This window comes from Theropithecus gelada, chromosome 8, assembly GCF_003255815.1.
Source record: "Theropithecus gelada isolate Dixy chromosome 8, Tgel_1.0, whole genome shotgun sequence".
Taxonomy (NCBI): Eukaryota; Metazoa; Chordata; class Mammalia; order Primates; family Cercopithecidae; genus Theropithecus; species Theropithecus gelada.
The window spans coordinates 142,451,382-142,475,577 of record NC_037676.1 but is presented as its reverse complement, the minus strand read 5'-3'; the positions used below and the strand labels follow the sequence as shown (position 1 = coordinate 142,475,577).

General features: G+C 46.2%; 1 protein-coding gene across 1 annotated transcript in view; it reads left to right on the top strand.

The window, feature by feature from the left end:
• The window catches only part of TRAPPC9 (trafficking protein particle complex 9), a 714,313-nt gene that overhangs the window by 191,563 nt on the left and 498,554 nt on the right, over window positions 1-24,196 (top strand). The window contains exon 16 of the mRNA XM_025393926.1: window positions 6,737-6,889. Coding sequence (XP_025249711.1) covers window positions 6,737-6,889 — 153 coding nt within the window. The remainder of the gene's footprint in view (window positions 1-6,736; window positions 6,890-24,196) is intronic.

Sequence of the window (24,196 nt, the reverse complement as noted above, 5' to 3'; positions counted from 1 at the left end):
TTGCTGCCCCCTCGTATATACGATTGCAGCGGCTTTCTGGTACGGTTCAGCATTTTACACATTTCTAGGGTCACGCTGGAGAGGTTTACAAAACAAGCTGATCTTAAGACAAAGTGAAATGCCTTTTAATGAGTTCTGTGAGTCCTGACATGTTCAGCGCCTCAGGAGCATGGATGGGAAATAAATAACACAGGGAGGGCTGAGGGGATGAAGACGTCTGGCCTGCCACTTGGGAGCTCCTGAAAATCAAACTCCCAGTTAGTTGTTCGGGGTCTTTGGTATGTCATGTCTCTGTAAAAAAATGAGGAAAAAAGTACACTTCTTAAAATGGAACTACAGCACGATTTCACAGGCTTTTAGGATTAAGCCAGTGAACTTATTAAGGGGTGGGTTGTAGAGCAGAATATTGAGTCCTGGCTATACCCGCTTCTGCATGGCCTGAGCAGCTTCCCTAAAATGGGTGTGATGGCAGGACCTATTCAGATAGTCGGTGTGTGGATTTAATGAGTCTGTAGATATACAGGTCTTAGCACCTGTTTTACGGAAGTGCCCCATAGAAGTTAGGTGGCTGGTGATGGTGGTTTAAGTAACAGTAACTAGCATGCTAAATGTTTGTCTCCCTCCGCCCTTCCTTCTGGGTTGTGTTTGGTAGATGGTATTTCTTTAGTTTCACGTCTCCCATTACAAGCCACTCCTGCTGATCTGGGTGTCTGATGCATCCTGCAGCCATGACCATGGGGAAGCCTGGTGGGCATTCACGGTCCATTTTGACAAGGTTCATCTCTCAGTTGAAGCACGTTTAAGAAATGAAAAGCCATCCCGACGGGCAAGGATAGTGCTGTAATTATAGTGTTTGAATTTAGTTGTACAGTCCTGATACGCTAGACTGATAGCTGAAAGAACGAGGTATTTTATAGAGGTCTGGGACCCTAGCAGGTTCACCTTTTACTTCGCAGCAAGTCCTCTTTCAGTTATATGCTCCCCTGGCTTGGGAATTACTTCAGCAAGCAGTTGTTGAGCCTGTTCTTTGCGTAATGGTATTGTACATTTTACAGAAATTTTTAGATTGAGAGAAGCCTCATCTCTCATCTGGTCCCAGCTTTTGGGGGCTTCTCCTGTAGCCCCCATACCATTTCTTCCTACAATCAGAGACAACCTCCCCCGAGGGCAGGGGCTGCATCTTCTTTATCTCTGTCCCCAGAACGTAGCGCCTGCCATGAGGATATTTTAAGGCTCCGCAGTAAGTGTCCATTGAATGAATGAAATGGGCAGTCATAGAATGTAAAAACCAAGGCTCATCACAGTGCTACAGAGCAGACAGAGGACTGGGTTAGTGCTCCAAGAATAAAAGAAATTATCAGCAGACATCTAAAATCTTTATGTTCCATAGATTATTATAGAGGAAGAAGATAGCAAGAGCCCTGTGTGTGAGGAGTTTTGAGTGAAATGTCAAATCCATTGCGTGTGCCAGGGAGCGTGTGAACGCAGGGAACAAGTCCAGAGTTAGTCACACAGGGCCACTCTCCCTCTTTTGCACCTCCTCGAGCCCTCCTGTTCCCTCAGGTCGTGTTTGAATGGTGGTCTCTCCGGAGAGTTTGTCTTGTGTCCAGTTTCCTGCCTGATTTCTGTCTCCTCCGTCAGACCATGAGCCCTGGGAGAGTGGTCACTGGCCTGTTTGCCCACTGATGTGTTTTTTTGTGCCCGCTACAGAGCTTGACACACAGGAGACACTCAATAAATATTTATCTGAAGAATGACTACTTACTTTGCCAAAGGACAGTGATGCAGTCCTCACACTCACATCACAGTGATAGCTACAAACAGAAAGATCAACTCACACAGTTGGGTGCAGAGTGCTGGAGTCTGTCCTGGAGGCATGTGCAGGTGTTTGCAGGCGCGGCGGGAGGGCCTCCAGCCTAAGAGCTAGGGGTGGGATGGTTGCACATCTGAGTAGATACCCTGGACCTGGGTATTAAATAGCCCTAGAAAATCCAGCCAGGCAGAGAAGGTAGGGGAAGACATTTCTGGAGTGGGCACATGAGGGAGCAGAGGTCTGGACTTGAGAAAGCATTCTGCATATTCAGGGACCCCATGCTAGGAGTCTGTTGGAGGCATCACCAGATGTCAACTTCTGAAAGGACGCGTGCTTCTTTCCTCCCTCCCTGTGCGCTCATACTGCATGGGGTCCTTTTTCCCACTCCTTGCCTCCTGTTTGGGGAGGCTTCTTTTCAAACCAAGGTGGGTCTAAAGTAGTGTCGTCAGGATGGCAGCTCCGAGTGCCATTGGAGGAGAAGTAGAAGGAAGGTGGACAGGTTAGCTCAGCACAGAAGAGGCCCAGGTCGGTGCGAGCGCTGCTGCGTGGACAAGAGGCAGCAACTGCGTTCTGAGCTGCCAGAGGACAGAGGCACGGTGAATGGGTGTGAGGGCCGGGGTTCACCTCTTGACTCCGGGACATCGTAGCTTTGAAGGCTTAGGAAAGCTGCCTGATCTCTCTGAACTCGAGCTTGCTCATTCGAGTGATGTGGTGGGTAATGCTGGCGTATGGAGATTTTAGGGGGAGCCAAGGGTATGCTGTAAGCTAACTACTCTGCACTATGACTGATGCTCATGCCTCCTCTGTCCTTAGTATAGGAACTTCAGACAGTGCCTGGCACAGAGGGAGAGCTCAAACACCTGAACGCTTATTGGGACTATCCCGTAATGGAAGTAGCAGGAAGTAGCAGGCATGGAAGCCTACGAGCCCCAATCGTTGGTGGTGTTCTTGCCAAACCTGAATAATTATAAGAGCAAACACTTAACTGAGACTCAGTGGACCCTGTGCCCTGTCCTAAGTACTCTATATGTTTTAAACCCGCTAACCCTCACAGCAGCCCTAGAAGTAGGTACTGGTATTTCTACCCACTTTACTTGTAAAAGAAGGGGAAGCTGAGACCCCAGGAAAGTAACACAGCCAAGGGCAAGCTAGGAAGGTGAGGATCTGGGGTTTGAACCCAGGCTGGTAGTTTCGGTTGTGTTTAGCCACAGCTTCTGCAGCTGCCCACAGATATGTCAGCACCTACAGAAGAGCACAGTGGAAAGGGACTCCAGTGTCTCGTGGGAGGGTAGATTCTCAGAATACACGTAGAGTGGCAACCGAGCAGAACCAGGTGGGCGTGCCCAGGAGCCCTGCATGGAGGAGGTCACATTGAGTAGGCAGAGAACTGGCATGGCCTGAGAGAGCAGGTGGGAAGGAAGGAAGTCAGTTACCTAGCCAAGATGTCGTCAGAGCCCTTCTAAAGGAGTGGGAAGAAAGCAGCAACCCAATTGATGATATGATTTCATGTCAGACTCTCCTTTTCCTTCTGCTTTCTCAGCTGTAAGATGGCTTTGAAGTTTTTTTCCCATTTGGAGACAGATCTTTGTTCTTTCTCTGACTGAGTGACTTACCTTCTAAAGGATAAATCACATATGTGAGTATCCACACATTCCCCTGAGCAGCCGAGGGCCAAATGTTGTGTGTTGAAGCGGGTTTCCGAACAGAGAGTTCACTAACCTGTTATCATCATGAAATACCAAAGCGACCAGCATTTGGTACCCTTTGCCCCCAAAGCTTGACTGAAGTGTTTAGATTTTTATCCTGTAATTAGAGTGGCTATAATCGGATGTGATGCACTTTCTTCTACTTTCGGTGATTCTTGTTGACCCATTCCATCTCCCACTTTGAGTTTTGGATAATACTTCCCTCCAATTCTCCATTTCCCTTTCTGTCACTAAATTCCTGTAAGAATCTCATCCAATAGCCACAGCTGCTTCTGTTTTTGGGACGGAGTCTTGCTTTGTTGCCCAGGCTGGAGTGCAGTGGCATGACCTTGGCTCACTGTAACCACCACTTTCCTGGTTCAAGTGACTCTCATGCTTTGGGCTCCCGAATAGCTGGGACTACAGGTGTGTGCCACCATGCCCAGCTAATTTTTGTATTTTTAGTAGAGACGGGGTTTCGCCATGTTGCCCAGGCTGGTCTCAAACTCCTGACCTCAGGTCATCTGCCCACGTTGGCCTCCCAAAGTGCTGGGATTACAGGCGTGAGTCACTGCGCCCGGCCCACAGCTTCTCGAAATCATATGAACATAGGGATTCATTCCTCAGGCTGTCATTAAAGTTGACTGCTCAACAATTCCATCATCCTTTTCCCAGCCGTCTGTCTTTTCCCAGATCATTCTAAAATACTGTGATAGTATCAGTTTACAAAGCATCTGAACACCATCTAAGGTGGTAGACTGGGTGATGCTGAAGGGCAGCTAATATTCATTGAACATCTATTATATGCCAAGTCTTCCACTGACAGCTGAATGACCTGTTACATATGCTAACCTCCTTCCATGATTTCACTGGTTGTTGGGAGGATTAAGTGAGGTAACACGTGGAGTGTCTGGCATATTTGAGGTGTTCTGTGAATGACTAAGTAAATAAATGAATGTGACGTGGTTTCTAAACACTTTTCAAGGACGCTGTCCCCTGGATCTGTCTCTCTGTGTTAGTATCCTTCTTGAAGGAAACATGGAGACATAAACGCCATCTGTCAGGTGTGCTCCAGAGGGAGCTTGGCCGGTTCTGCAGGACCGTGCCGTGGTCGAGCACACCTCCGGCCAGGAATATGTCTGCTTATTTTGCAGCTCAGTTTGTCCTTGTGTTCTGGAGGTAGCACACCACGTATCTGTTTTCTTTCATGGGGATTTTGGTCAAGCTCTCCGTCTGCCACTGAGCTCCTGGGAGGCTCATGTCTGGGTTCTCCGACCAGGTCTTCATATTTGAACGTCACCATGAAATATCTTCATGTGGGAGGTGAATGTGACTTTGGAATCATTTGGATCTCGGATTCTAGACTGATTCCGTCATTTGTGACCGTGGATAAGTGACTTCATCTCTCTAAAACTGTCTCCCTATTCAGACCGAAGACGCTCAGCGTAGAGAACTGGTTCCCAGAAAGGGATGGTGGGAAAGCAGCAAGTTGCTCCTGCCTCCTAGGCTGGAGGGGCACCAAGAGGAGGGCCTTTGCAGAGCCTGGAAGCTGGGCCCTTCCTGGTAGGAGGAGGGCCCCATACTCATGGCTTCCTGTCCCCTGTGATGGTCAGGAGGGTTTCTTGCCCTACCATGTGGGGACAGCCAGACACCTAGCACGTGACACAGGACATGTGCACCTGACAGCAGTTCATTGGTCACAGACACTCACAGCTGGGGAAGGAGGATTCCATGCCATGTAGGGCCACATGGGGCTGCACTCAGGAACAGAGAGAGCAGCTGCCCAGGGGTTGGGGGAGGCGGGCTTTGGGGTATGGAGAGGGAGGGCTGTCCCTGGCTCCCTGGGGAGATGTGACCAGCTTATTTCAGTCCCTCCCAGACTGGCAGGGAACTGACACCCACTGCTCAGGATACACAGGGCTGCGCCTGCTTTCCACGCCTAGGAAGCCTGCCTGGCTGAGGGACCCTGTGTCTGCAGGAGCAGAGTCAGGAAGGACTTGTGGTGAGGCCGTTTGGGGCCCTCCCAGTTTCGCTGGATGTCAAGGTAGCATGTCATACTGTGCCTGGGTTTTAGGAACTGGAGCTGGGGAGAGACACAGCTACTTCAGAGGGCACCAGCAATGGCCTCTCTGTGTCTCCTTCCTGTACTCCTTCCTCCCGTGTTGCCTGAGGTTCTTACAGTGCTGTGGTCTTCTTGGTGCTTTTAGATAGTACTTTGTTGAATCTGTAAAATGACTCTGTGGTGCATTTATTGTTATCCCCGTTTTACACACGAAGAAACCTTGACTCCAAGGGATCATTGGTCTCCATGGCACTTGAGTTAGTCAATGTCAAAAAGGCACCAAAGTCAAGGCCATGTGACTCTAACATTGAAGAATTTTTAATTAAAGACCAGGTGTATGTGCAAGAAAGCAAGGGAAACACCTCTTCCCGGAGGCCTTTCCCAAGGTGCTGTCCTTAATTCTGTGATTTGATTTTTTTTTTTTTTTTTTTGAAATGGAGTCTCACTCTGTTGCCCAGGCTGGAGTGCAGTGGCGCGATCCTGGCTCATTGCAACGTCTGCCTCCCAGGTTCAAGCGATTCTCCTGCCTCAGCCTCCTGAGTAGCTGGGATTACAGATATCCGCGGCCACACTGGCTAAATATTATTATTTTTTGTAGAGATGGGGTTTCACTATGTTGTCCAGGCTGGTCTCGAACTCCTGACCTCAAGTGATTCACCCTGCCTCAGCCTCTCAAAGTGCTGGGATTATAGGTGTGAGCCAAAGCGTCCTGCTTGGGTTTTGATTTTGTATTCTCTTTTTCTGAAGAGGTGTCTCATATTGAATATATACTTTCCCTACTACACTTGGATCTGTTTCTCTTTAAGGTGATGTAATACAGCAAATATTCATTGTGGAGAAATTTAGTTTAACTCTGATTTAGTTTATAAGAGCCAAACAGCATTTTTTTGGTCAATGAGAAGTTGCTCACTAAGGCATCAAGATGGCTTGGCTTGAGCTGGGTGCCTCTAGAGATGAACTGTTCTTCCTCCTCCCTGTGCCTTGTTCATAAACAGGGGTGATTGCCTTGCAGCACTTCCTGGTTCTGGAATGTTCTTGTCACTTTGATCTTATACATTTTAAAAGCTCTTCGTTTTCCTTTGCTTTTGAGAATGCATCAGAATTTTCTAGGGGATTGGTAAGTCCCATACTGCCTCAGTTACAACATCCTCATCACTGTCATTGTTATTATTATAGAAAAATTGTATGGTGACTTCTTGAGCTGGAAACTGGAAGAAATCCTTGCTCAGTTCCCTTTGCAGCCTGGGAAGGTGGCCACGTTCACAATCAACATCAAAGTGAAGCTGGATTTCTCCTGCCAGGAGAATCTCCTGCAGGATCTCAGTGATGGTAAGCACTTTCCTAATTTTAATTAGCACGTCAGGGTCCTAGATACAGTGTAGCAACCCCCGTCCCTTGATGCCTGCTGTTTGCTGTTTGTAACTCACTTGTCATTCATTAACTCAAGCTGCCTGAGACATCTCCTGGGCACTTTGTTAACAGAGAGTTACTGTATGTGTCTGAAAGTAATAAAAGTACTTTTTATCTAGCTGATTTAATTTTCACTCTTTATTATTTTGTACTCATTTACCAGCAGGTCATTCTAAATTAGTGGAATGTAAGAATTACTGCATTTTTCCAAGTAAAAAATGCTGTGATTCTTTAGACATCTAATTAGCTGTGATGATAAAGTTTTCCTTCAAAGTCTGATGACATCTATAAGGAGGTGGAGTGTGGAAGACATGGAAGTTTACATTTGTTGTAACATTAGGACTGATTAGAGATAAGATTCCATAGATTGGCTGAGTGTGGTGGCTCACACCTATAATCTCAGCACTTTGGGAGGCCAGGGCGGGCGGATCACCTGAGGCCAGGAGTTTGAGACCAGCCTGGACAACATGGTGAAACCCTGTCTTTATTAAAAATACAAAAATTAGCTGGGCATGGTGGCGCACGCCTGTAATCCCAGCTACTCAGGAGGCTGAGGGCAGGAGAATCATTTGAACCCAGGAGGCAGAGGTTGCAGTGAGTCGAGATCACGCCACTGCATTCCAGCCTGGGTGACAGAGTGAGACTCCATCCCCAAAAAAAAAAAAAAAAAAGATTTCTTAGATTGATTATGCCAAATTATGAAGCATTCATTTGGAGGCAATATGGAGTCTATCCGCCAACTCAGGCTCCCCTAACAAAATACCACAGACAGAACAGCTTAAACCATCAAGATTTATTTCCTCATAGCTCCGGAGACTGGGAGTGTGAGATCAGAGTGTCAGCCGTGGTGATTTTCTGGTGAGGCAGGGCCCTCTTCCCGGCTTGCAGATGGCCACCTTCGTGCTGCGTCGCCACGTGGAGGAGAGAGGCAGCTCTGGTGTCCACCCCTTCTTACAAGGGTACTCATCTCATAGAGGGGGCTCCACCCCCATTGCTTCATCTAAACCTCATTACCTCCCAAAGGCCCCACCTCCTAAAGCTGCCCCATTGTGGGTTAGGCCTTCAGTAGATCCTGCTGGGGCAGGGGGAGCGCAGCTCAGTCCCTGGCAGACGCCCTCCGTAGAGTTTGCGCTCTGCACCCTCTGCAGTTCAAATAGTCAGCACGAGCTTCTTGTATAGCGCTGGTACTTGGTAACATATTCTTTTTATATTATTCACAAAAGTAGAAAAAGAGATTTAGGGTTGGACACATTAGAATATGAAAAATTCAAGAGGATTTAAAATTATACCAAGACTTAAAAATGTCTGATGAAATGGATTTTGTTTGTTTGTAAACACCTTTATACCACTGAACTGCATTTTTTTTTTTAATCAGTAGACAGAGGGTTACATAGGTTCTGACTTCTTTTGCCCAAGAAGGGGGTTTGGCAGAATAGATGGTGCCCAGCACCTGCCCCTGGAATACTTGGGACTGGATATTACACGAGGGGTATGTCTTGGCATGTGGACTCCAGGTAGCAGTGAGGGAATGGTGACCGTGGTTTCTCGCATGGCCTGCTGGGGTCGTCTTATTCCTGAGGAACAGTGGGGAAGGCTTCCAAGGGGAAAGCTTGGCTTTTTGTGTTTTGGTTGTTTGAATTTACATGTTCAATGCAGACCTATTTTGTCCTGTTATTATTGTGCTTCTGCCTTTTGTTATAGAGCGGACGGGGGCATTCTCTCTGCCCTTCTGAGGTCAGAGAGAAAAACTGAGCAAAATTGCAATTTGGGACTTGTAGTCTGGGAATACCTTCTTCTATCTTTTAAAATAAAACCAAATCAGACCTCGAATTATGGTCACCGAGTGGTTTGTAAATGTGAGACTGGCCTGACCTCGAATTATGGTCATGAAGTGGTTTGTAAATGTGATTTGCCTGATTACTGGTCACGGCACATAGTGGTTACTCAGGAGATGCCCCTTTATTAACAACAGTGAATAGGAGCTCTGGCTGGTTGTTCACACAGCATGTGGCAGAAAGAGACAGTGAATCTCTAGGTAAGTCTTACAGAGGAAACCAGGTCAAGTTTTATGGAGGAAAAGGTAGGCACGAAGAACCTCCCAGAGCTTGGTCCATGGAGGATGCCTTGTTATGTGCAGTTCAGTCTGAGGAAGCACGAGACCATTGCTGCACCCTTAAGCGAAGCGGCTTTAAACTCAGTGACAGAGGCTTATTCGTGGCCTCTGGGAACTGGGAGACGACCCCCTGTAGCTCACAGTCTAACAGTCTCAGAGACATCTAACGGGGGACCACATGTGGACCCAATTTGATTCTCAGGCATGGACTCGCATTAATTACGGTTACTGAAGTTAAATGCCGCTTAAAAAATTCACAGCAACCTGGATAGCTGTTGCACAAGCTGGGATCCTGGATTCAGTGTGGGCCATAGACAGCTGGAAGATAATTAATGTTTATTGAGCATTGTCACATGTTGTGTATAAAGACTGGGCTAGCCACTTTTTTTCTGGCATTATTTCTATTTAATCTTTGTAAAAACTCTGTAAAGTAAATGTTATAATTCCTATTTTATGAAAGCAGGTGGGAAGAATGTTCTAGCTTAAAGGAGATTGAAGAGATATAACAATATAATCAAATACTGTGCATGATCCTTAATTGTATCCTGGATTTAAAAAAGACTTTTTTTTTGGGACAATTGAGGAAATTGAATACTATAAGATAATACTATTGTATCAATGACAAATATATTGAGTATGAGAATGAAATTGAAATTTTAGCAGAAAATTCTTGTTCTTAGGAAATAAATGCAGAAGCATTTAAGAGTGAAAGATCAGGCTGGGCGCAGTGGCTCACGCCTGTAATCCCAGCACTTTGGGAGGCTGAGGCGGGTGGATCACGAGGTCAGGAGACCATCCTGGCTAGCATGGTGATACCCCATCTCTACTAAAAATGCAAAAACAAAAATTAGCTGGGCGTGGTGGTGGCTGCCTGTAGTCCCAGCTATTTGGGAGGCTGAGGCAGGAGAATGGCATGAACCTGGGAGGCGGAGCTTGCAGTGAGTCAAGATCACACCACTGCACTCCAGTCTGGGCAACAGAGAGAGACTCTGTTTCAAAAAAGAGTGAAAAATAATTTGCCTGCACTTTAATAGGGTGAAGGAAAAAAAAAAATACAGTGTGAATGTGAATCTAGAGAGAAATAAAGTAAAAATGTCAAATTATTAAAAATTAGTGGCTTTAACTATTTACAATACCAAATATGTGGAATCGACCTAAGTGGCCATCAGTAGTGAATTGGATAAAGAAAATGTGGTGCATATACACCCTGGAATACTCTGCAGCTATAAAACAGAATGAAATCATGGCCTTTGCAGCAACATGGATGCATCTGGAAGCCATTATCCTAAACAAATGAATGCAGGAATAGAGAAGCAAATACGGCATGTTCTCACATATAAGTGGGAGGTATGCACTGAGTCCTCATGGACATAAAGGTGGCAACAACAGACACGGGGGACTACTCGAGAAGGCAGGGAGTGAGGGGGACAAGGGGTGAAAAACCAGTTCTTGGGTACCACACTCACTGTCCGGAGGACAGAATCATTCATTTCCCCAACCTCAGCATCACACAGTATACTCTTGTAACAAACACGCACATGTACCCCCTAAATCTAAAATAAAAGTTGAAATTATATTTAAAAAGTGGCTTTAGATAAAGAGATACAGATCTTCATTTCTCTTCTTGTAACTTTTCTGTAGGCTCGATTTTTTCAAAATAAAAAATAACAATAAAAAGATTTTATGGCGCACCGTTTTGATATATTATTTTGGTTTCTAAGTGAATTTTAGAAATTGTTTCTAAATGAAACATCAGAAAGCAAATTATTTCCCTTATCTTCAGATAACTTGGTAGATAGCTATCTTCTTCATATAACTAGCCTAGGGTAAGAGAAGTCAACTTTTCACCCACAAAATAGGATATTCTTTTCCTATGATCCTTAAAATACTTGAAATCTCTGATTTCTTGGAATTTTATGTTTAAAATTAGAAGTCCTGGAAGATGGTGGCAAACTGTCATAGGTTTTGAATATATGAACTATTCAGTCACATAGACTGAACAACTAGAAGAGAAAAACCAGATACCCATAGGCAAAAATATACAGCAAAACCAGATACCAGAGTATCCCCACAGACCCCCAAATATAAGTGGACAAACCACTCATAACGACACGGTTTCACCGTCTGCACGAGAGGAAGCCGGAAACACACACCCAGGAATCCCCAAACAGCCAGGAGATACTCATTGGACAGCTCAGTGGGCCAAGTTGAGAACAGCAGTTGATATGTGGAGGAGTTTTTATGTTCCAATAGCAAATGAGTGCAAGTAATTCCTCTAGAACAAAGCCGTGGAGAAGTGCAAGTAATTCCTCTAGAACAAAGCTTCTCCACAGCTCCTCACCTGTGGAGAAGCTGCTAGGAGCAGAGGTGAGATAGCAGAACCAAGGAAAGAGAAGGTCTGGCTGAAACTGGGGGAGGAGAACAGAGTAAAGTGGTCTAGAAAGTAATTTCTTATATTCTTGAGTACCAACTAAAAACACAGAAAACAGTGTATAGATTTACTAGAATTAGAAGAGCTGTCCTGAATCTCCTAAACATTCATGAAAACTAATTTCATGTAAAGATGGTCAACAGAAAAGGATTATGGCCAAACTCTATGTAAAGTGATCCTAGTGAAAACATAAACAGTGAGATAACATACAAGAACATGCTCAAAAGCTGATAAAAATTACAAAAACCCATAAGGAGCTAAAAGACATGAAGAAAAAGTACAAAAGAATAACATAAACCTGAATGAGAAAAACTCAGAAATGAGATGGATATAACTCAGGAAAGAATTAGAAGAATTTTTTTTTTTTTTTCCAGCAGTGTAGTTTCTAGTGAATTACATATACCTGCCAGATACATTAAGGGAAGCAGAAGATGAAAAGAGAGGAGAAAAAGACAATTGAAAGAAAGATGATTAAAGAGAAAGTGACACACTTAGAAGCTAGGCAAAGAAGATCTAACGTACGTGCATGCATGCATCCATCCATCCATCCATATATCTGCTATGAGACACCAGAGAAGGAAACTGAAACAATGGAACCACAACATGTTAAAAACCATAATTCACAGAAAACTTTCTGTAAAAAAAAAAAAAAAAAAAAAAAAAAAGAAACAAAAACAACCCTTGAAACTATTGCATGAATGTGTACACTGTATACATGAAAATCTTGACCTAGAATGACCGGGAAATATTCTAGTTCTATTACTGGACTTAAAGAAAGTCTTCTGGGCTTTCAGACTCAAATAGCAAGTGATTTATGAAATAAAGAAAATCAGATTATCATTGGAGTTTTTGACAGCAGCAGTATTCCAGAAGTCAATAGAATAGCATGTATCTAGACTATGTCTAGATACTCATGTAATGAAAATTTGAGCCAGAGATTTGTAGGCACAGCCACACTAACTTTTAGGTATACAGGGCTTTGACAAATTGTTGTCAACATGCAAGACTGGAAGGATTAAATTCTCATGATTTCTTGAGGATTCTACTAGGGAAGGACAGCCAAAATAACTAGAGAGACATTGTTATAAGGACTTGCGGTGAGCATTAAACATATAGTTGCTTGTATAGCTAAGACCAAAAGAGCATTCAAAGGGAGAAGATAGTATGTCATGGTAATCTGCTCTTACAGTATCCATCACAATCATTTAAAAGATAGGGGGAGCACAGGAAATCATATGCAAAAGTAATTTTTTTTTTTTTGAGACAAAGTCTGGCTTTATCGCCCAGGCTAGAGCGTAGTGGCACGATCTCAGCTTACTGCAATCTCCTCCTCCTGGGTTCAAGTGATTCTCCTGCCTCAGCCTCCGGAGTAGCTGGGACTACATGCATACGCCACCACACCTGGGTAACTTTTGTAGTTTTAGGAGAGACGGGGTTTCCCCATGTTCGCCAGGCTGGTCTCAAACTTCTGACCTCAGGTGATCTGCCCGCCTTGGCCGCCCAAAGTGCTGGGATTACAGGCGTGAGCCACTATGACTGGCCCCAAAAGTAATTTTTAAACTGTTCTCCATAATTGTTTTGGTAGAAATAGTGTTAGTACTATTTTTCTGAAACTATGTATCAGTGTGGAGTAAATGATTAATTCTGTGATAATCTCATTCTATCATCTGAATCTAGTTTTCAACTAGGATTCTCATATGGAAGACAGGAAGTAACTGATGTCAGATATGAGGTTAAGTAAAAACCTTGTAGTCTAGAATTTGAATAAAAAATATCAGTAAGGAATCATGAACTATTTGAAAATCTGTCGATCTCCCAGCCTCGTACACTGTCCGAGTCTAGAAACGGACCCGCCCAGCAGCAGTGAGTGTTCCTAATGCCCACCTCCTGGTCTTGAAACACACTTTCTCACTCAGAGAAACCAGCGCTTCTCGGAGAAATAGCCAGTTCTAGATGTGGAGCAGGAAACAGAGCAGGAAGGTGATCTCGGATCATCTTGTCAAACTTGCAGCAAAGGGGTGATTAGAGAGCATTGAGGTTGTGCCGAAGGGCTCCGCCTGAGAGGTGACCCCTGGCAATTTGAGCATCCATAAGGATGCGAACTGTGTTCCAGTCCATGAGTTCTCAATGCTGCTTGAGAGAATTGTTCACCCTTGGAAAATGATGGGGAAGCGATTTGTCATTTTGAAAATGGTAAGCAATGAGTATTTATTCTGCCTTTTCATACAGACCGTGCTATTGGACGATCTAATAACAGTTGAGGAAGGGAGTCTCTCTTTATAGAAGTATTTGAGCTAACAATTGAGAAAAGGATGATAGAATTCGAATATCATCATTTTGCCATCCCTAATAGATTAATGGGTCGAGATAGTAAGCATCCACATAACAAAAGAAGAGACAGCCACACATTATGTTCCTCCTGCTGCGAAAACACAGCACCTTCTGTGAATCAGCAGTGGTCCAGAATCACACCTGAGGCTGATCAGCGCTCTGGCTCTAACTACTAATTTACAGGACTTCAGAGGGCAGAAAAGCTTGTTAAACTACACTGTGGGGACACAGTTGGCCGTCCAGACTCCAGGAAACCCCGCAGTCCATGAATTGGTTCCCTCAACAAGTAAATTATCAGAGGGGAAAAGGGATGAAGTTCTGGAGATGGATGATGGTGGTGATTGTACAACAGTGTGAATGTGCTTAATGCTGCTGACCCCATGTAATTTACAAATGGTTAAAATGGCAAACTTTAAATTATGTGAATTTTACAGACACACACCACAAAAAAGAGATGAGAAGGCTATCTGTAGTTAGAGAGTTAAATGACACATTTAAAAATAGGCACAGCTAAACTGTAGTTTCATTACGGTGTGCTTAGGTGGTAAAATGGCAAAGAGAAGCAAGGAAGTGACTAGCACAAAGTCTGGGTGGTGGGCCCTGTGGGTGAGTGAGGACATCAGCATTGGGATGGGCAAATCGAGGGCTTCTAGGGGGCTGGTAAAATTCTGCTTCTGGACCTGTGTTGTGTTTTCTAGGGTGTTTGCTTCATAATAATTCATTAAGCGATATCTTTATTTTTGGCAGTTTTGTCAAATCAGTGTTATATTTCATAATAAAGTGTTTTTAAAAAGAATAAAGGAGGTTGGGCGCAGTGGCTCATGCCTGTAATCCCAGCACTTTGGGAGGCCGAGGTGGGTGGATCATGAGGTCAGGAGATCGAGACCATCCTGGCCAACATGGTGAAACCCCATGTCTACTAAAAATACAAAAATTAGCTTAGTGTGGTGGCGTGTACCTTAATCCCAGGTACTTGGACGGCTGAGGCAGGAGAATCACTTGAACCCGGAAAGCAGAGATTGCAGTGAGCTGAGATTGCGCCACAGCACTCCAGCCTGGTGACAGAGCAAAACTCTGTTTCAAAAAACAAAAAAAAAAAAAAAAAAAAAAAAAAGGAATTGGAAACACCTTAGTAATAATACTTTTGCATAATAGCTTTCTCATCTGATGAGACTGAAAAATTATTTTATCCAAGAAGGTTTTCACGAAGGAATTATCTGGAAGATCGAGCCAGGCTGCTGCGTGTGCCTCTTTGTCTGAGGGACGTGTTTGAGCACAGGGAGCTGTTGGGAAGACTGATAAATTAGTGTTTTGATGTTATTGGGATTGATGCCTCAGATGAAAACTGCCTTCGGGGTTGCTGTTTCTTGACAGTGGGATGAAAGCATCACCTGCTTTGGTTTCCTTTTGAATTAATTAATTATTTAATTTGGTTTTCTTTCTCTGTGTACTTTTTGGCTTTTGGTTTTGTAAGAGAAATGTCAGCTTTCCCTGCTGACAGTTTCTGTTAGACATGATAATTAAATGTGGCATTTCAGTTTCAGTATGGGAAATAGTGATCCCTAGTACCACAGAATGAGACGAGACGGTAGATGTCAGCTAATCAATCTGGTTTACAACAGGAACCTGAGTCCCAGGAAGGTGGAATGATTTGTCCAAGGCCTCACACAGCAGCACCAGGGGCCCTGCCTGCTGCAGAGCTTGTCCTGCCGTTATCCACTCCTTCCTTCCCTTTGGGCAGAGGTCCCCAACCTCTTTGGCACCAAGGACCAATTTTTCAGCAGACCAGGGTGGCGAGGGGATGGTTTTGGGATGAAACTCTTCCACCTCAGATCACCGGGCATTAGATTCTCTTAAGGAGCGTGCAACCTAGATCCTTGGCGCGCACAGTTCACAATAGAGTTTGCACTCCTGTGAGAGCCTGAGGCCGCTGCTGAGCAGACAGGAGGTGGAGCTCAGGCTGTAATGCTCGCTAGGCTGCCGCGCACCTCCTGCTGTGCGGCTCAGTTCCTAACAGGCCACAGACTGGTACTGGGGGTTGCGGGCCCCTGCCTTAGGGAACAAACAGAACAGTATTTCTAGGTCCATCTTTGTGGTACCTATAACTTCTGGTTTGCGGGGAAGTGAATGTCACAATTCTGTTGGACAAATGGAGACTTGATTTTTTAAAAAATGGGGATATGATAGCAATTCATGTAAGGAATCTTTCAGTCCTTGTCAGAGAGGAGGGTAATAGAGAGTGGGCAGCAAACCTGGTCCTGTAAGTCATCTGCTGCTTTTGTATCTTGAGAAGGGATAGGTTGACTTTGATGAGTAGTGTTCATTTTATCTCATGATTTGAACACCATGGGGAAAATATGCATATCTGTATCACACGGCTCTCCCACTAAACATTCATTCATCACAACACAGGGGCAAGTGTGTGCCTAGTTTTGGCTGTTGTCAACGTGCCACTTTTTTAAGGCTTTCCCCCACTCTTGTGTCCCATCCTCTCAGCAGATGGTCTCTTTTCAAAGATCCACTAGAGGCCATCAGGCAGAAAGCTTCTCTGCTGCCTCCTTTTCCTCTGGGATACACTTGTTTTCCCATCTGTTTCATTCTGGAGGAAGATGGGGTCCTCCTCTCATCAGAGGTGAATCGTCCGACTTGTGTTCCGGATCAGGTATCCTTTGTCTTTGGTCTTTTGAACTTGCCCTTGTTTTTCTAGGTCATGGTCCAAGGACCACCTGCATCAAAGTGTCTCTGCCAAAACGCAGATTCCTCGGCCCACCCAGCTCTTCGACATCCCTTTCTGTGGGCGCTGGGGTGCGATCTGTGTTTCTGACCCGTTCTCTGGGGAATGCTGCGTACCAAACTTTGAGCAGTTTTGTACCAGGCCCTCAGCCGATATGCCCAAATCCTCTTCTCAACCGTGTCTTTCTCTCTGGCTCCTCCTTACTCTTTCCCCTTCACTTTTTCATCCTCCTTATACTTTTCTGCCTGTTGAAATCAGGCTTTTAACCTCCCTCCCCCTCTGCGGTTGCCACTTACTCATCCTTGTGAGACGCCAGTGACTGGCCAGTCCTCCGGTAGGTGGGGAGCTTCTCTCCCCTGGCCCTTGCCGTGCCACACTGACTGTTCCCGACTTCCCTTCACTGCTGCATCCCCAGCTATGGATGTTCCTAACAGTTTTGTCCTTGATACTTATCTTACGCCATATTTTTCCTACATGATTTCACAGGCTCTAACACGATGGTAATGACTCTGAAACGTCTGTTTCTGGTCCTGAATTCCATGTCAATGTTTTTAGCTGTTGGCGTTCTGACTTTTTCACCTGCAGCCCCGAAAGCACCTGCAGTTCAGCTTGTCCAAACTCTGAGGGATTGTCATTCTCTCCAGACCGGCTCACCTTTCTGGGTTTCCTTTGGTGGCAAAAGCCATCATCATCTGCCGGGAAGTGCCGGCGAGAGGCCTGGGGCTGTCCCCAGGCCTGGGGGGTTCCCTCACAGTTCGAGTTCCATCCGTTCTTCCCCAAGGCTCATCTGTTCTTTCTCTTAAACATCCCTCCATCCTCTGTCCCTCTTTGCCTTGGTACGCACACGAAACACCTTTTATCTGAGCCATCACAGGAGCCTAGTAACTCTTCTCCCCGTCACTAGCCTGTCCCTCTTGAATCCATCTTCTGGTATGTCTTAGAGTTTTCTCAAAAACAAATGTGCTCCTCACTTTGGTGTCTATGTCTCTATGTAATCTGCTCCCAATCTCTCTCTCTCTCTGTCTCGCTACCTCTTCGTGTTACTGGGCCCTTGCATGCCCCACCCTGGCTCTTCCCTTCATCTGTGCTCGTCCCTCCACCTGGAACGTCCGTCTCTCTTTTTCTCCAACCCACATCAGCCCCTCCCTCCTGCAAGCCCTTGAGTGTCCCCTCCCTCCATGTCCTGTGGCGGCAGAGCTCGGGCTCATTCTTCCCGGAGTCTCCCACGCAGCTGGCCTGTGCTCTCTTCTTTCCCAGGACGCAGCGGGGCCTGGTCAGAGCAGATTCTTGGCATACGTTTAGCAAGTGAGGGACGGAAGGCACGCTGCGAAGGCTGCCGAGTGTTCCTCACCCTGAGTTCAGAGACGGGAGAGCTGTCTGGCTGTGATGATCTGGTGTTGCTTTCTGAACTCTGAATGAAGGGTCTTTTAAAATCTTTTTAATTTTAATTCAATTTAATTTTATTTTTTTGAGATGGAGTCTCACTCCGTTGCCAGGCTGGAATGCAGTAGCACAATCTCAGCTCGCTGCAACCTCTGCCTCCCAGGTTTAAGCGATTCTCCTGCCTCAGCCTCCCGAGTAGCTGGGACTATAGGCGTGCACCACCATACCCAGGTAATTTTTGTATTTTTAGTAGAGACAGGGGTTCACCATGTTGGCCAGGATGGTCTCAATCCCTTGACCTCATGATCCACCCGCCTTGGCCTCCCAAAGTGCAGGGATTACAGGCATGCGCCACCATGCCCGGCCCAATTTTTGTTTTTGAGATGTAGTGCAGTGGTGTGATCTGCTCACTACAACCTCCATCTCCCAGGTTCAAGCGATTCTCCTCCCGAGTAGCTGGGATGACAGGGACACACCGCCATGCCTGGCTAATTTTTATGTTTTTAGTAGAGACAGGGTTTCATCATGTTGGACAGGCTGGTCTCAAACTCCTGACCTCAGGTGCTCCACCTGCCTCGGCCTCCCAAAGTGCTGGAATTACAGATGTGAACCACCACGCCTGACCTGAATGAAGGGTCTTTGAACAGATCCTGACTGAAGATGAGCTGGATACCACCAGCAGGGATGCAGGTGACAGGGTGGCCCTGAATAAAGGCTGGTCTGGACAGCTTAGAGGACCCAGGAGCAGGAGGGGATCCTCGTGGGAATGGCAGGCTCAGGTAGGCTGTGGAAGGCCTGAAGTTCCAGAAGTAATTTGAACTTCATTGAAAGATACTGGAGAGCTGCTGACAGCTTTTTAAAAGAAGGCTGGTATGATGGGAAACTCTGTTTTAAGAAGGCGAGTGGGGCTGGGTGCGGTGGCTCACACCTGTAATCCCAGTGATTTGGGAGTCAGAGGTGGGAGAATCACTTGAGCCCGGGAGTTTGAGACCAGTCAGCGCAGCAAGACCCCATCTCTACAAAAAATAAGCAAAATGAGCTGGACTTGGGAGGCTGAGGCGGGAGGATTGTTTGAGCCCAGGAGTTCCAGGCTGTCGTGAGCTGTGTTGGTGCCACTGCACTCCAGTCTGGGCGACAGAGTGAGACACTGACTCAAAAAATAAAATAAAAGAAGGTAAGCGGGCTAGATTTGGGAGTGTCATCTGAGATTCACCTGGGTATGGCAGGCGGTAAGTGTAACCACCTGAAGTTGAGGCAGGAAGGTCTTAACCAGGAGTGTGCCAGGTGTCCTGGAGAGCAAGAGGCGATGTGGACATGCAGTGGTAGGGGAGATCCCATAGCCTGGGGGATCAGAATTCTCCCCAGTCCTCCCCGCAGCGCCCCTGCGCACTGTCACCGTTGGACGCTGCTGGGTTTGCAGCACACAATTCAGTAGCAGGTCAAGTAGTTTCGTGAGCTCCCATTAGAATCTCTTCTGTCCGGCTAGAAAAATGCAGTTCTTTTTGCCTGAAATGCCTCATGTTTATCAGGCGAAAGACAAACTGCCTGTGGGAAGTTGGAATCAGTTCAGTTCTTTGTCCAGAATTGGAGACTAGGGTGAAAAAAACCATGTCTATTTGGCATTTCATTATATTTTGCTTCTTCACAGTTTTATGATAACGGATGCTTCCCCTTATCATTGTGGTCAGGAATGAATTTTATTCGAGAGCCATCGCTCTTGAACGCATTGTATTCACTTCCATAACTTGCCCCTTCCCCCCTTATTGTACTCTGAAATTGGGACAGTTATTCAGTGTCTTTGTCCTCATCTGCTACTGCTCTTGAAAACAAATACTAATTTTTGGAATTCGTAGTCTTATTTTTTAAAGAACAGTGACTCATCCTGAATTGCCCAGAATTCAAAGACAAAGGTGACTGGAATCTTAATACCATAATATTTCTTTTTTTCTTTGCAATTTCTATTTGCCTGAGTTTTTCCCACAAACATGTGTTACTAAGAAGGCGGCCAGGGATTTCATGGAAACTTGGGTTCTTTCCTGAGACCAGAGAGCCCAGGGGCCGGCGAGAGCAGAGGACCTGGCGGCCTGCGCGTGCCTTGGTGTCGCTGTCCAGGCGCCTCCCACGCATCCCCTCCAGGGCGGTGAGGTGGATGCGGCCTCCATGCCAGTGAGTCCCGAGCAGCGGGAAGCACACCTGCACTTCGTGCTTCTCACTCCACCACCCTCATCTCGCAGGCAGGGCCGGGAGTCTTGTTTTTTTGTTCCTAGCCCCTGGTGAGTGCATCTTCCTCCAATACTCTTGCTTTTCTTACTGCCTCAGGAGCAGCTCTCTGTCCCATTCAGTTGGAGATTCTTCCTTTTCCTCTTTACCGGGAAACACTGGAACTCCCGAGGGCCCCATCCGAGGCCCTCTTACACTTTGTTCCTGGGCTCTGTCTCTCGAGAGGGCCTCGTGTGCTCAGGCGGCTCAGCGGCCTTCCACCCCCAGCTGCCTGCCTGCCTGTGGGCTCCTGATTTGAGGGGGTTGAGGGAAGCGCGTCTGGGTGGAGGCTGGCGTGGGGCTTCCCTCTGTGCCCTCACACTGCTGCCGTCTTCATTGTTCTTCCCTCTGCTTTGACTCCGTGAAACAGAAAGGGAGAATGGCCTGGTGCCCCCAAGCCAGCTCCAAGGAGCAGCTTTCTCCGGGGCCTCTTCCCTCTTTCCGGTGAGCTCCTGGTGGGAAGCCCCTTGGTCTGCAGCCCCCGGGCCCCTCCACTCTTGCCAGCCCACCCTAGCCTTGGGCAGTTCCTGAAGGTTCTAGCTGAAGCTTTTTGTTGCCTTGCCTGGTGTTTGCTGGAGCCCTGGCAGCACAGGGGTCGCGCTTCCCCTGCGGGGGCCTCGCTCTGCATTCCAGGCTGGCTGTTTCCCGTGGCCCCAGCTCTCTGATCAGGTAGGGAAAGTTAATTTTCAGTTTATCCAACTCTTTTTCCTTGTCACAAGAGGGGAGCATTGTTGTTCCCAGCTCTGTACATCTTCGAGCTGAAATCAATTCACATCTTACGGTTTAATTCAGATCTGCAATTATTTTCGGATTACGTTGGCCATTTGTCATATTATGCGCTGCTTTTGTCTTGTATTCGGTGGGTTATCCGCCTTTGTTCTGAAGGAAAAAGGTTAATGATGCTTTGGACAGCCTGCCCATCGTTATATTTAGCCTGTGCCATCTCCCTGCCGTCTGACTCACAGGCACTAATTTCACAGCGTGGCGGTGCAGCCTAGGGAAAGGTCAGCCTGCTCCTGCTTCCCTGGAGCTCTCAGGAGCACTTTTCTGGTGCTGGGGCTCCTCCGGACCCTGAAAGTTTTTCAACACCCCTAAGCTGAATATGCTCCAGACATCTGTCTAATAACCTGTAAGTGCACTTCTCCCTAGCCACTGTTAGCCTGTAGGTGGGGAGGTTGACTCACTTCTTTGATTTAAATTTGGGTTGGAAAATAACTTCCTAAACCAGCAGGAGAGAATGAAAATCCAGGTGTTTGTCATTCGTCAGCAACAGGTGATCCCCATTGCAGGCAGCCGGAGCCGAGCCGACGTCTCCCGGACCACTGAGCTGGCTGTTTTCATTAGTGCCCTTTACGCCCAGGCTGGCAGTGACTCACCGTGAGACAAGTCAGCTAGGTGTTCAGGACAGGGATTTCAGAGTATTTTCATCCCAAGAGGAAAGGGAGGATTTCTACGGATCACTGCCAGTTGGTTTACTGTTAGCTCATCGTGTTGATCACACCAAGTCTTGCCAATTTGGTTTTCTAAGTATTTTCACGCCTTCTCCCCGTGTCCGCGTCACTGCTCTGATTCAGGCCCTTGTCATTTCTCATCTTTGCCATTTTAGTAGTCTTTGGATTGGGCTCCCGGCTGCTAATTTTGTCCCCTTTTCCACTATCTTCCACATTGTCACCGCAGTCATGTTTCTAAGGCAGAATCTGACTCTGCCCCTCTTCTGTGGGGTGACTTCTGGTGGTGTCCCGTCACCCTCGGGACGGTCTCTCCCGGGGCCTGCACGGTGTGCCCTTGCTGCTGCCTTGCTGTCCCCCTCCTCCCTCCTGTGGTTTATATTCCAGGAACACTGAATTACTTGCATTTCTCTGATTTGCCATGCCCTCATATTTACTGCAAGAATAAACCAGTGGCTCTCCAGCTTTTCTGCACTCTGGAATCACCTGGGGATCTTAAAAAAACATGTCTGACTCCTAGTCCTAAATTTGGAGATTTAACTGGACTTACAGTTTTTCAAAGTACCCCAGATGATTCTAATGTGCAGCAAAGTTTGGGAACCATTGGTATAGACTGTCTTTCTTCTGCTTGTTTTCTTGAAAAACTCTTACTCATTCTCTGAATCTCAAGGCAGTTGTTCCAAATTCTGGGCTTCTCCAGGCAGACCTAGTTGCTGCTTATTCCCTGTTCCCCGTGATGATGAGTTTTGAGGTCTGATGGGGCAAGTCTCCCGACTAGATGATTGTTCAGGAGCTCTTTGGATGCTCTGTGTCTGATGATCTTCCACATCAATTTTATTTCATTTATTTTGTATATTTTTTTGAGATGAAGTCTCACTCTGTCGCCCAGGGCAGAGCGCAGTGGCGTGATCTCGGCTCACTGCATCCTCCACCTCCCAGGCTCAAGTGATTCTCCTGCCTCAGCGTCCTGAGTAGCTGGGACTACAGGCATGTGCCACCACACCCAGCTAACTTTTTTTATTTTTTATTTTTTTTTATTTTTTATTTTTTATTTTTTTTTTGGAGACGGAGTCTTGCTCTGTGCCCCAGGCTGGAGTGCAGTGGCGCGATCTCGGCTCACTGCAAGCTCCGCCTCCCGGGTTCACGCCATTCTCCTGCCTCAGCCTCCCGAGTAGCTGGGACTACAGGCGCCCGCCACCTCGCCCGGCTAATTTTCTTGTATTTTTAGTAGAGACGGGGTTTCACCGTGTTAGCCAGGATGGTCTTGATCTCCTGACCTCGTGATCCGCCCGTCTCGGCCTCCCAAAGTGCTGGGATTACAGGCTTGAGCCACCGCGCCCGGCCACTTTTTTTATTTTTAATAGAGGCGGGGTTTCACCATGTTAGCCAGACTGGTCTCAAACTCCTGACCTCAGGTGATCCGCCCGCCCTGGCCTGCCAAAGTGCTGGAATTACAGCGTGAGCCACCGCACCCAGCCCACATCAATTTTAGAATCAATTTGTCAAGTTCCTGAAAGCAGTATGTTAGAATATTGACTGGGACTGCATCAAATCTATAGATTAATTTGGAGGAGAAGTGACATGTTTATGGTGGTTAGTCTTCCTATCTATGAATATTGTATGTCTCTTCATTTGTCATTTTAAATGTCTTTCAAAAATATTGCCTCATATTCTCTATAAAGGTCCCACAGATTTTACTACATTTATTCCCTGATATTTTTTGTTAAGTGGTATTTGAAGTCTTTTTTTATGGAGGTATAACTTACATACAGTAATGAACACAAAGGTTAAGTTTATAGCTTGATGAATTTTTATTTTTATGTTCATATTAATCTGTGTAAACACCCAGATCATGATATAAATAATTTCCAGCACCCTCCAGTTCTCTCGAGTCCTCCAGTCGATAACTCCCCACAAAGATAACTGTAAATTACGACTTCTATCATAGATTAGTTTTGTTTTTACTTAAGTTCCATGTAGAAGAAATAAGTGACCACTGTGGCTCATGCCTGCAATCCCAGCACTTTGGGAGGCTGAGGCGGGTGGGTCACTTGAAGCCAGGAGTTCGAGACCAGCCTGGCCAACATGGTGAAACCCCATCTCTGCTAAAAATATAAAAATTAGCCGGGCATGGTGGCACATGCCTGTAATCCCAGTTACTTGGGTGGCTGAGGCAGAACTTCTTGAACCTGGGAGGCGGAGGTTGCAGTGAGTCATGATCACACCACAGCACTCCAGCCTGGATGACAAAGTGAGACTCTGTCTCAAAAAAAAAAAAAAGTACATTCTTTTGTTTTCTTTTTTCCTTTGGCCTAAAGTGACACAATTGTATGCTCTTAATTTCTCCATGTTAGAAGTCTGTATCTTGTTTTTTTCCTTCTTCCTGCACTTGATATCTGAGATGCATGTATATTGTATTTTGCATTTGTTCTTTTCTATGGCTGGATGGTATTGCATGAAAATGCCACAGTTTATTCATTATACTTGTGATGAACATGTGGGCGGTTTTTACGTTTGGGCTGTTATG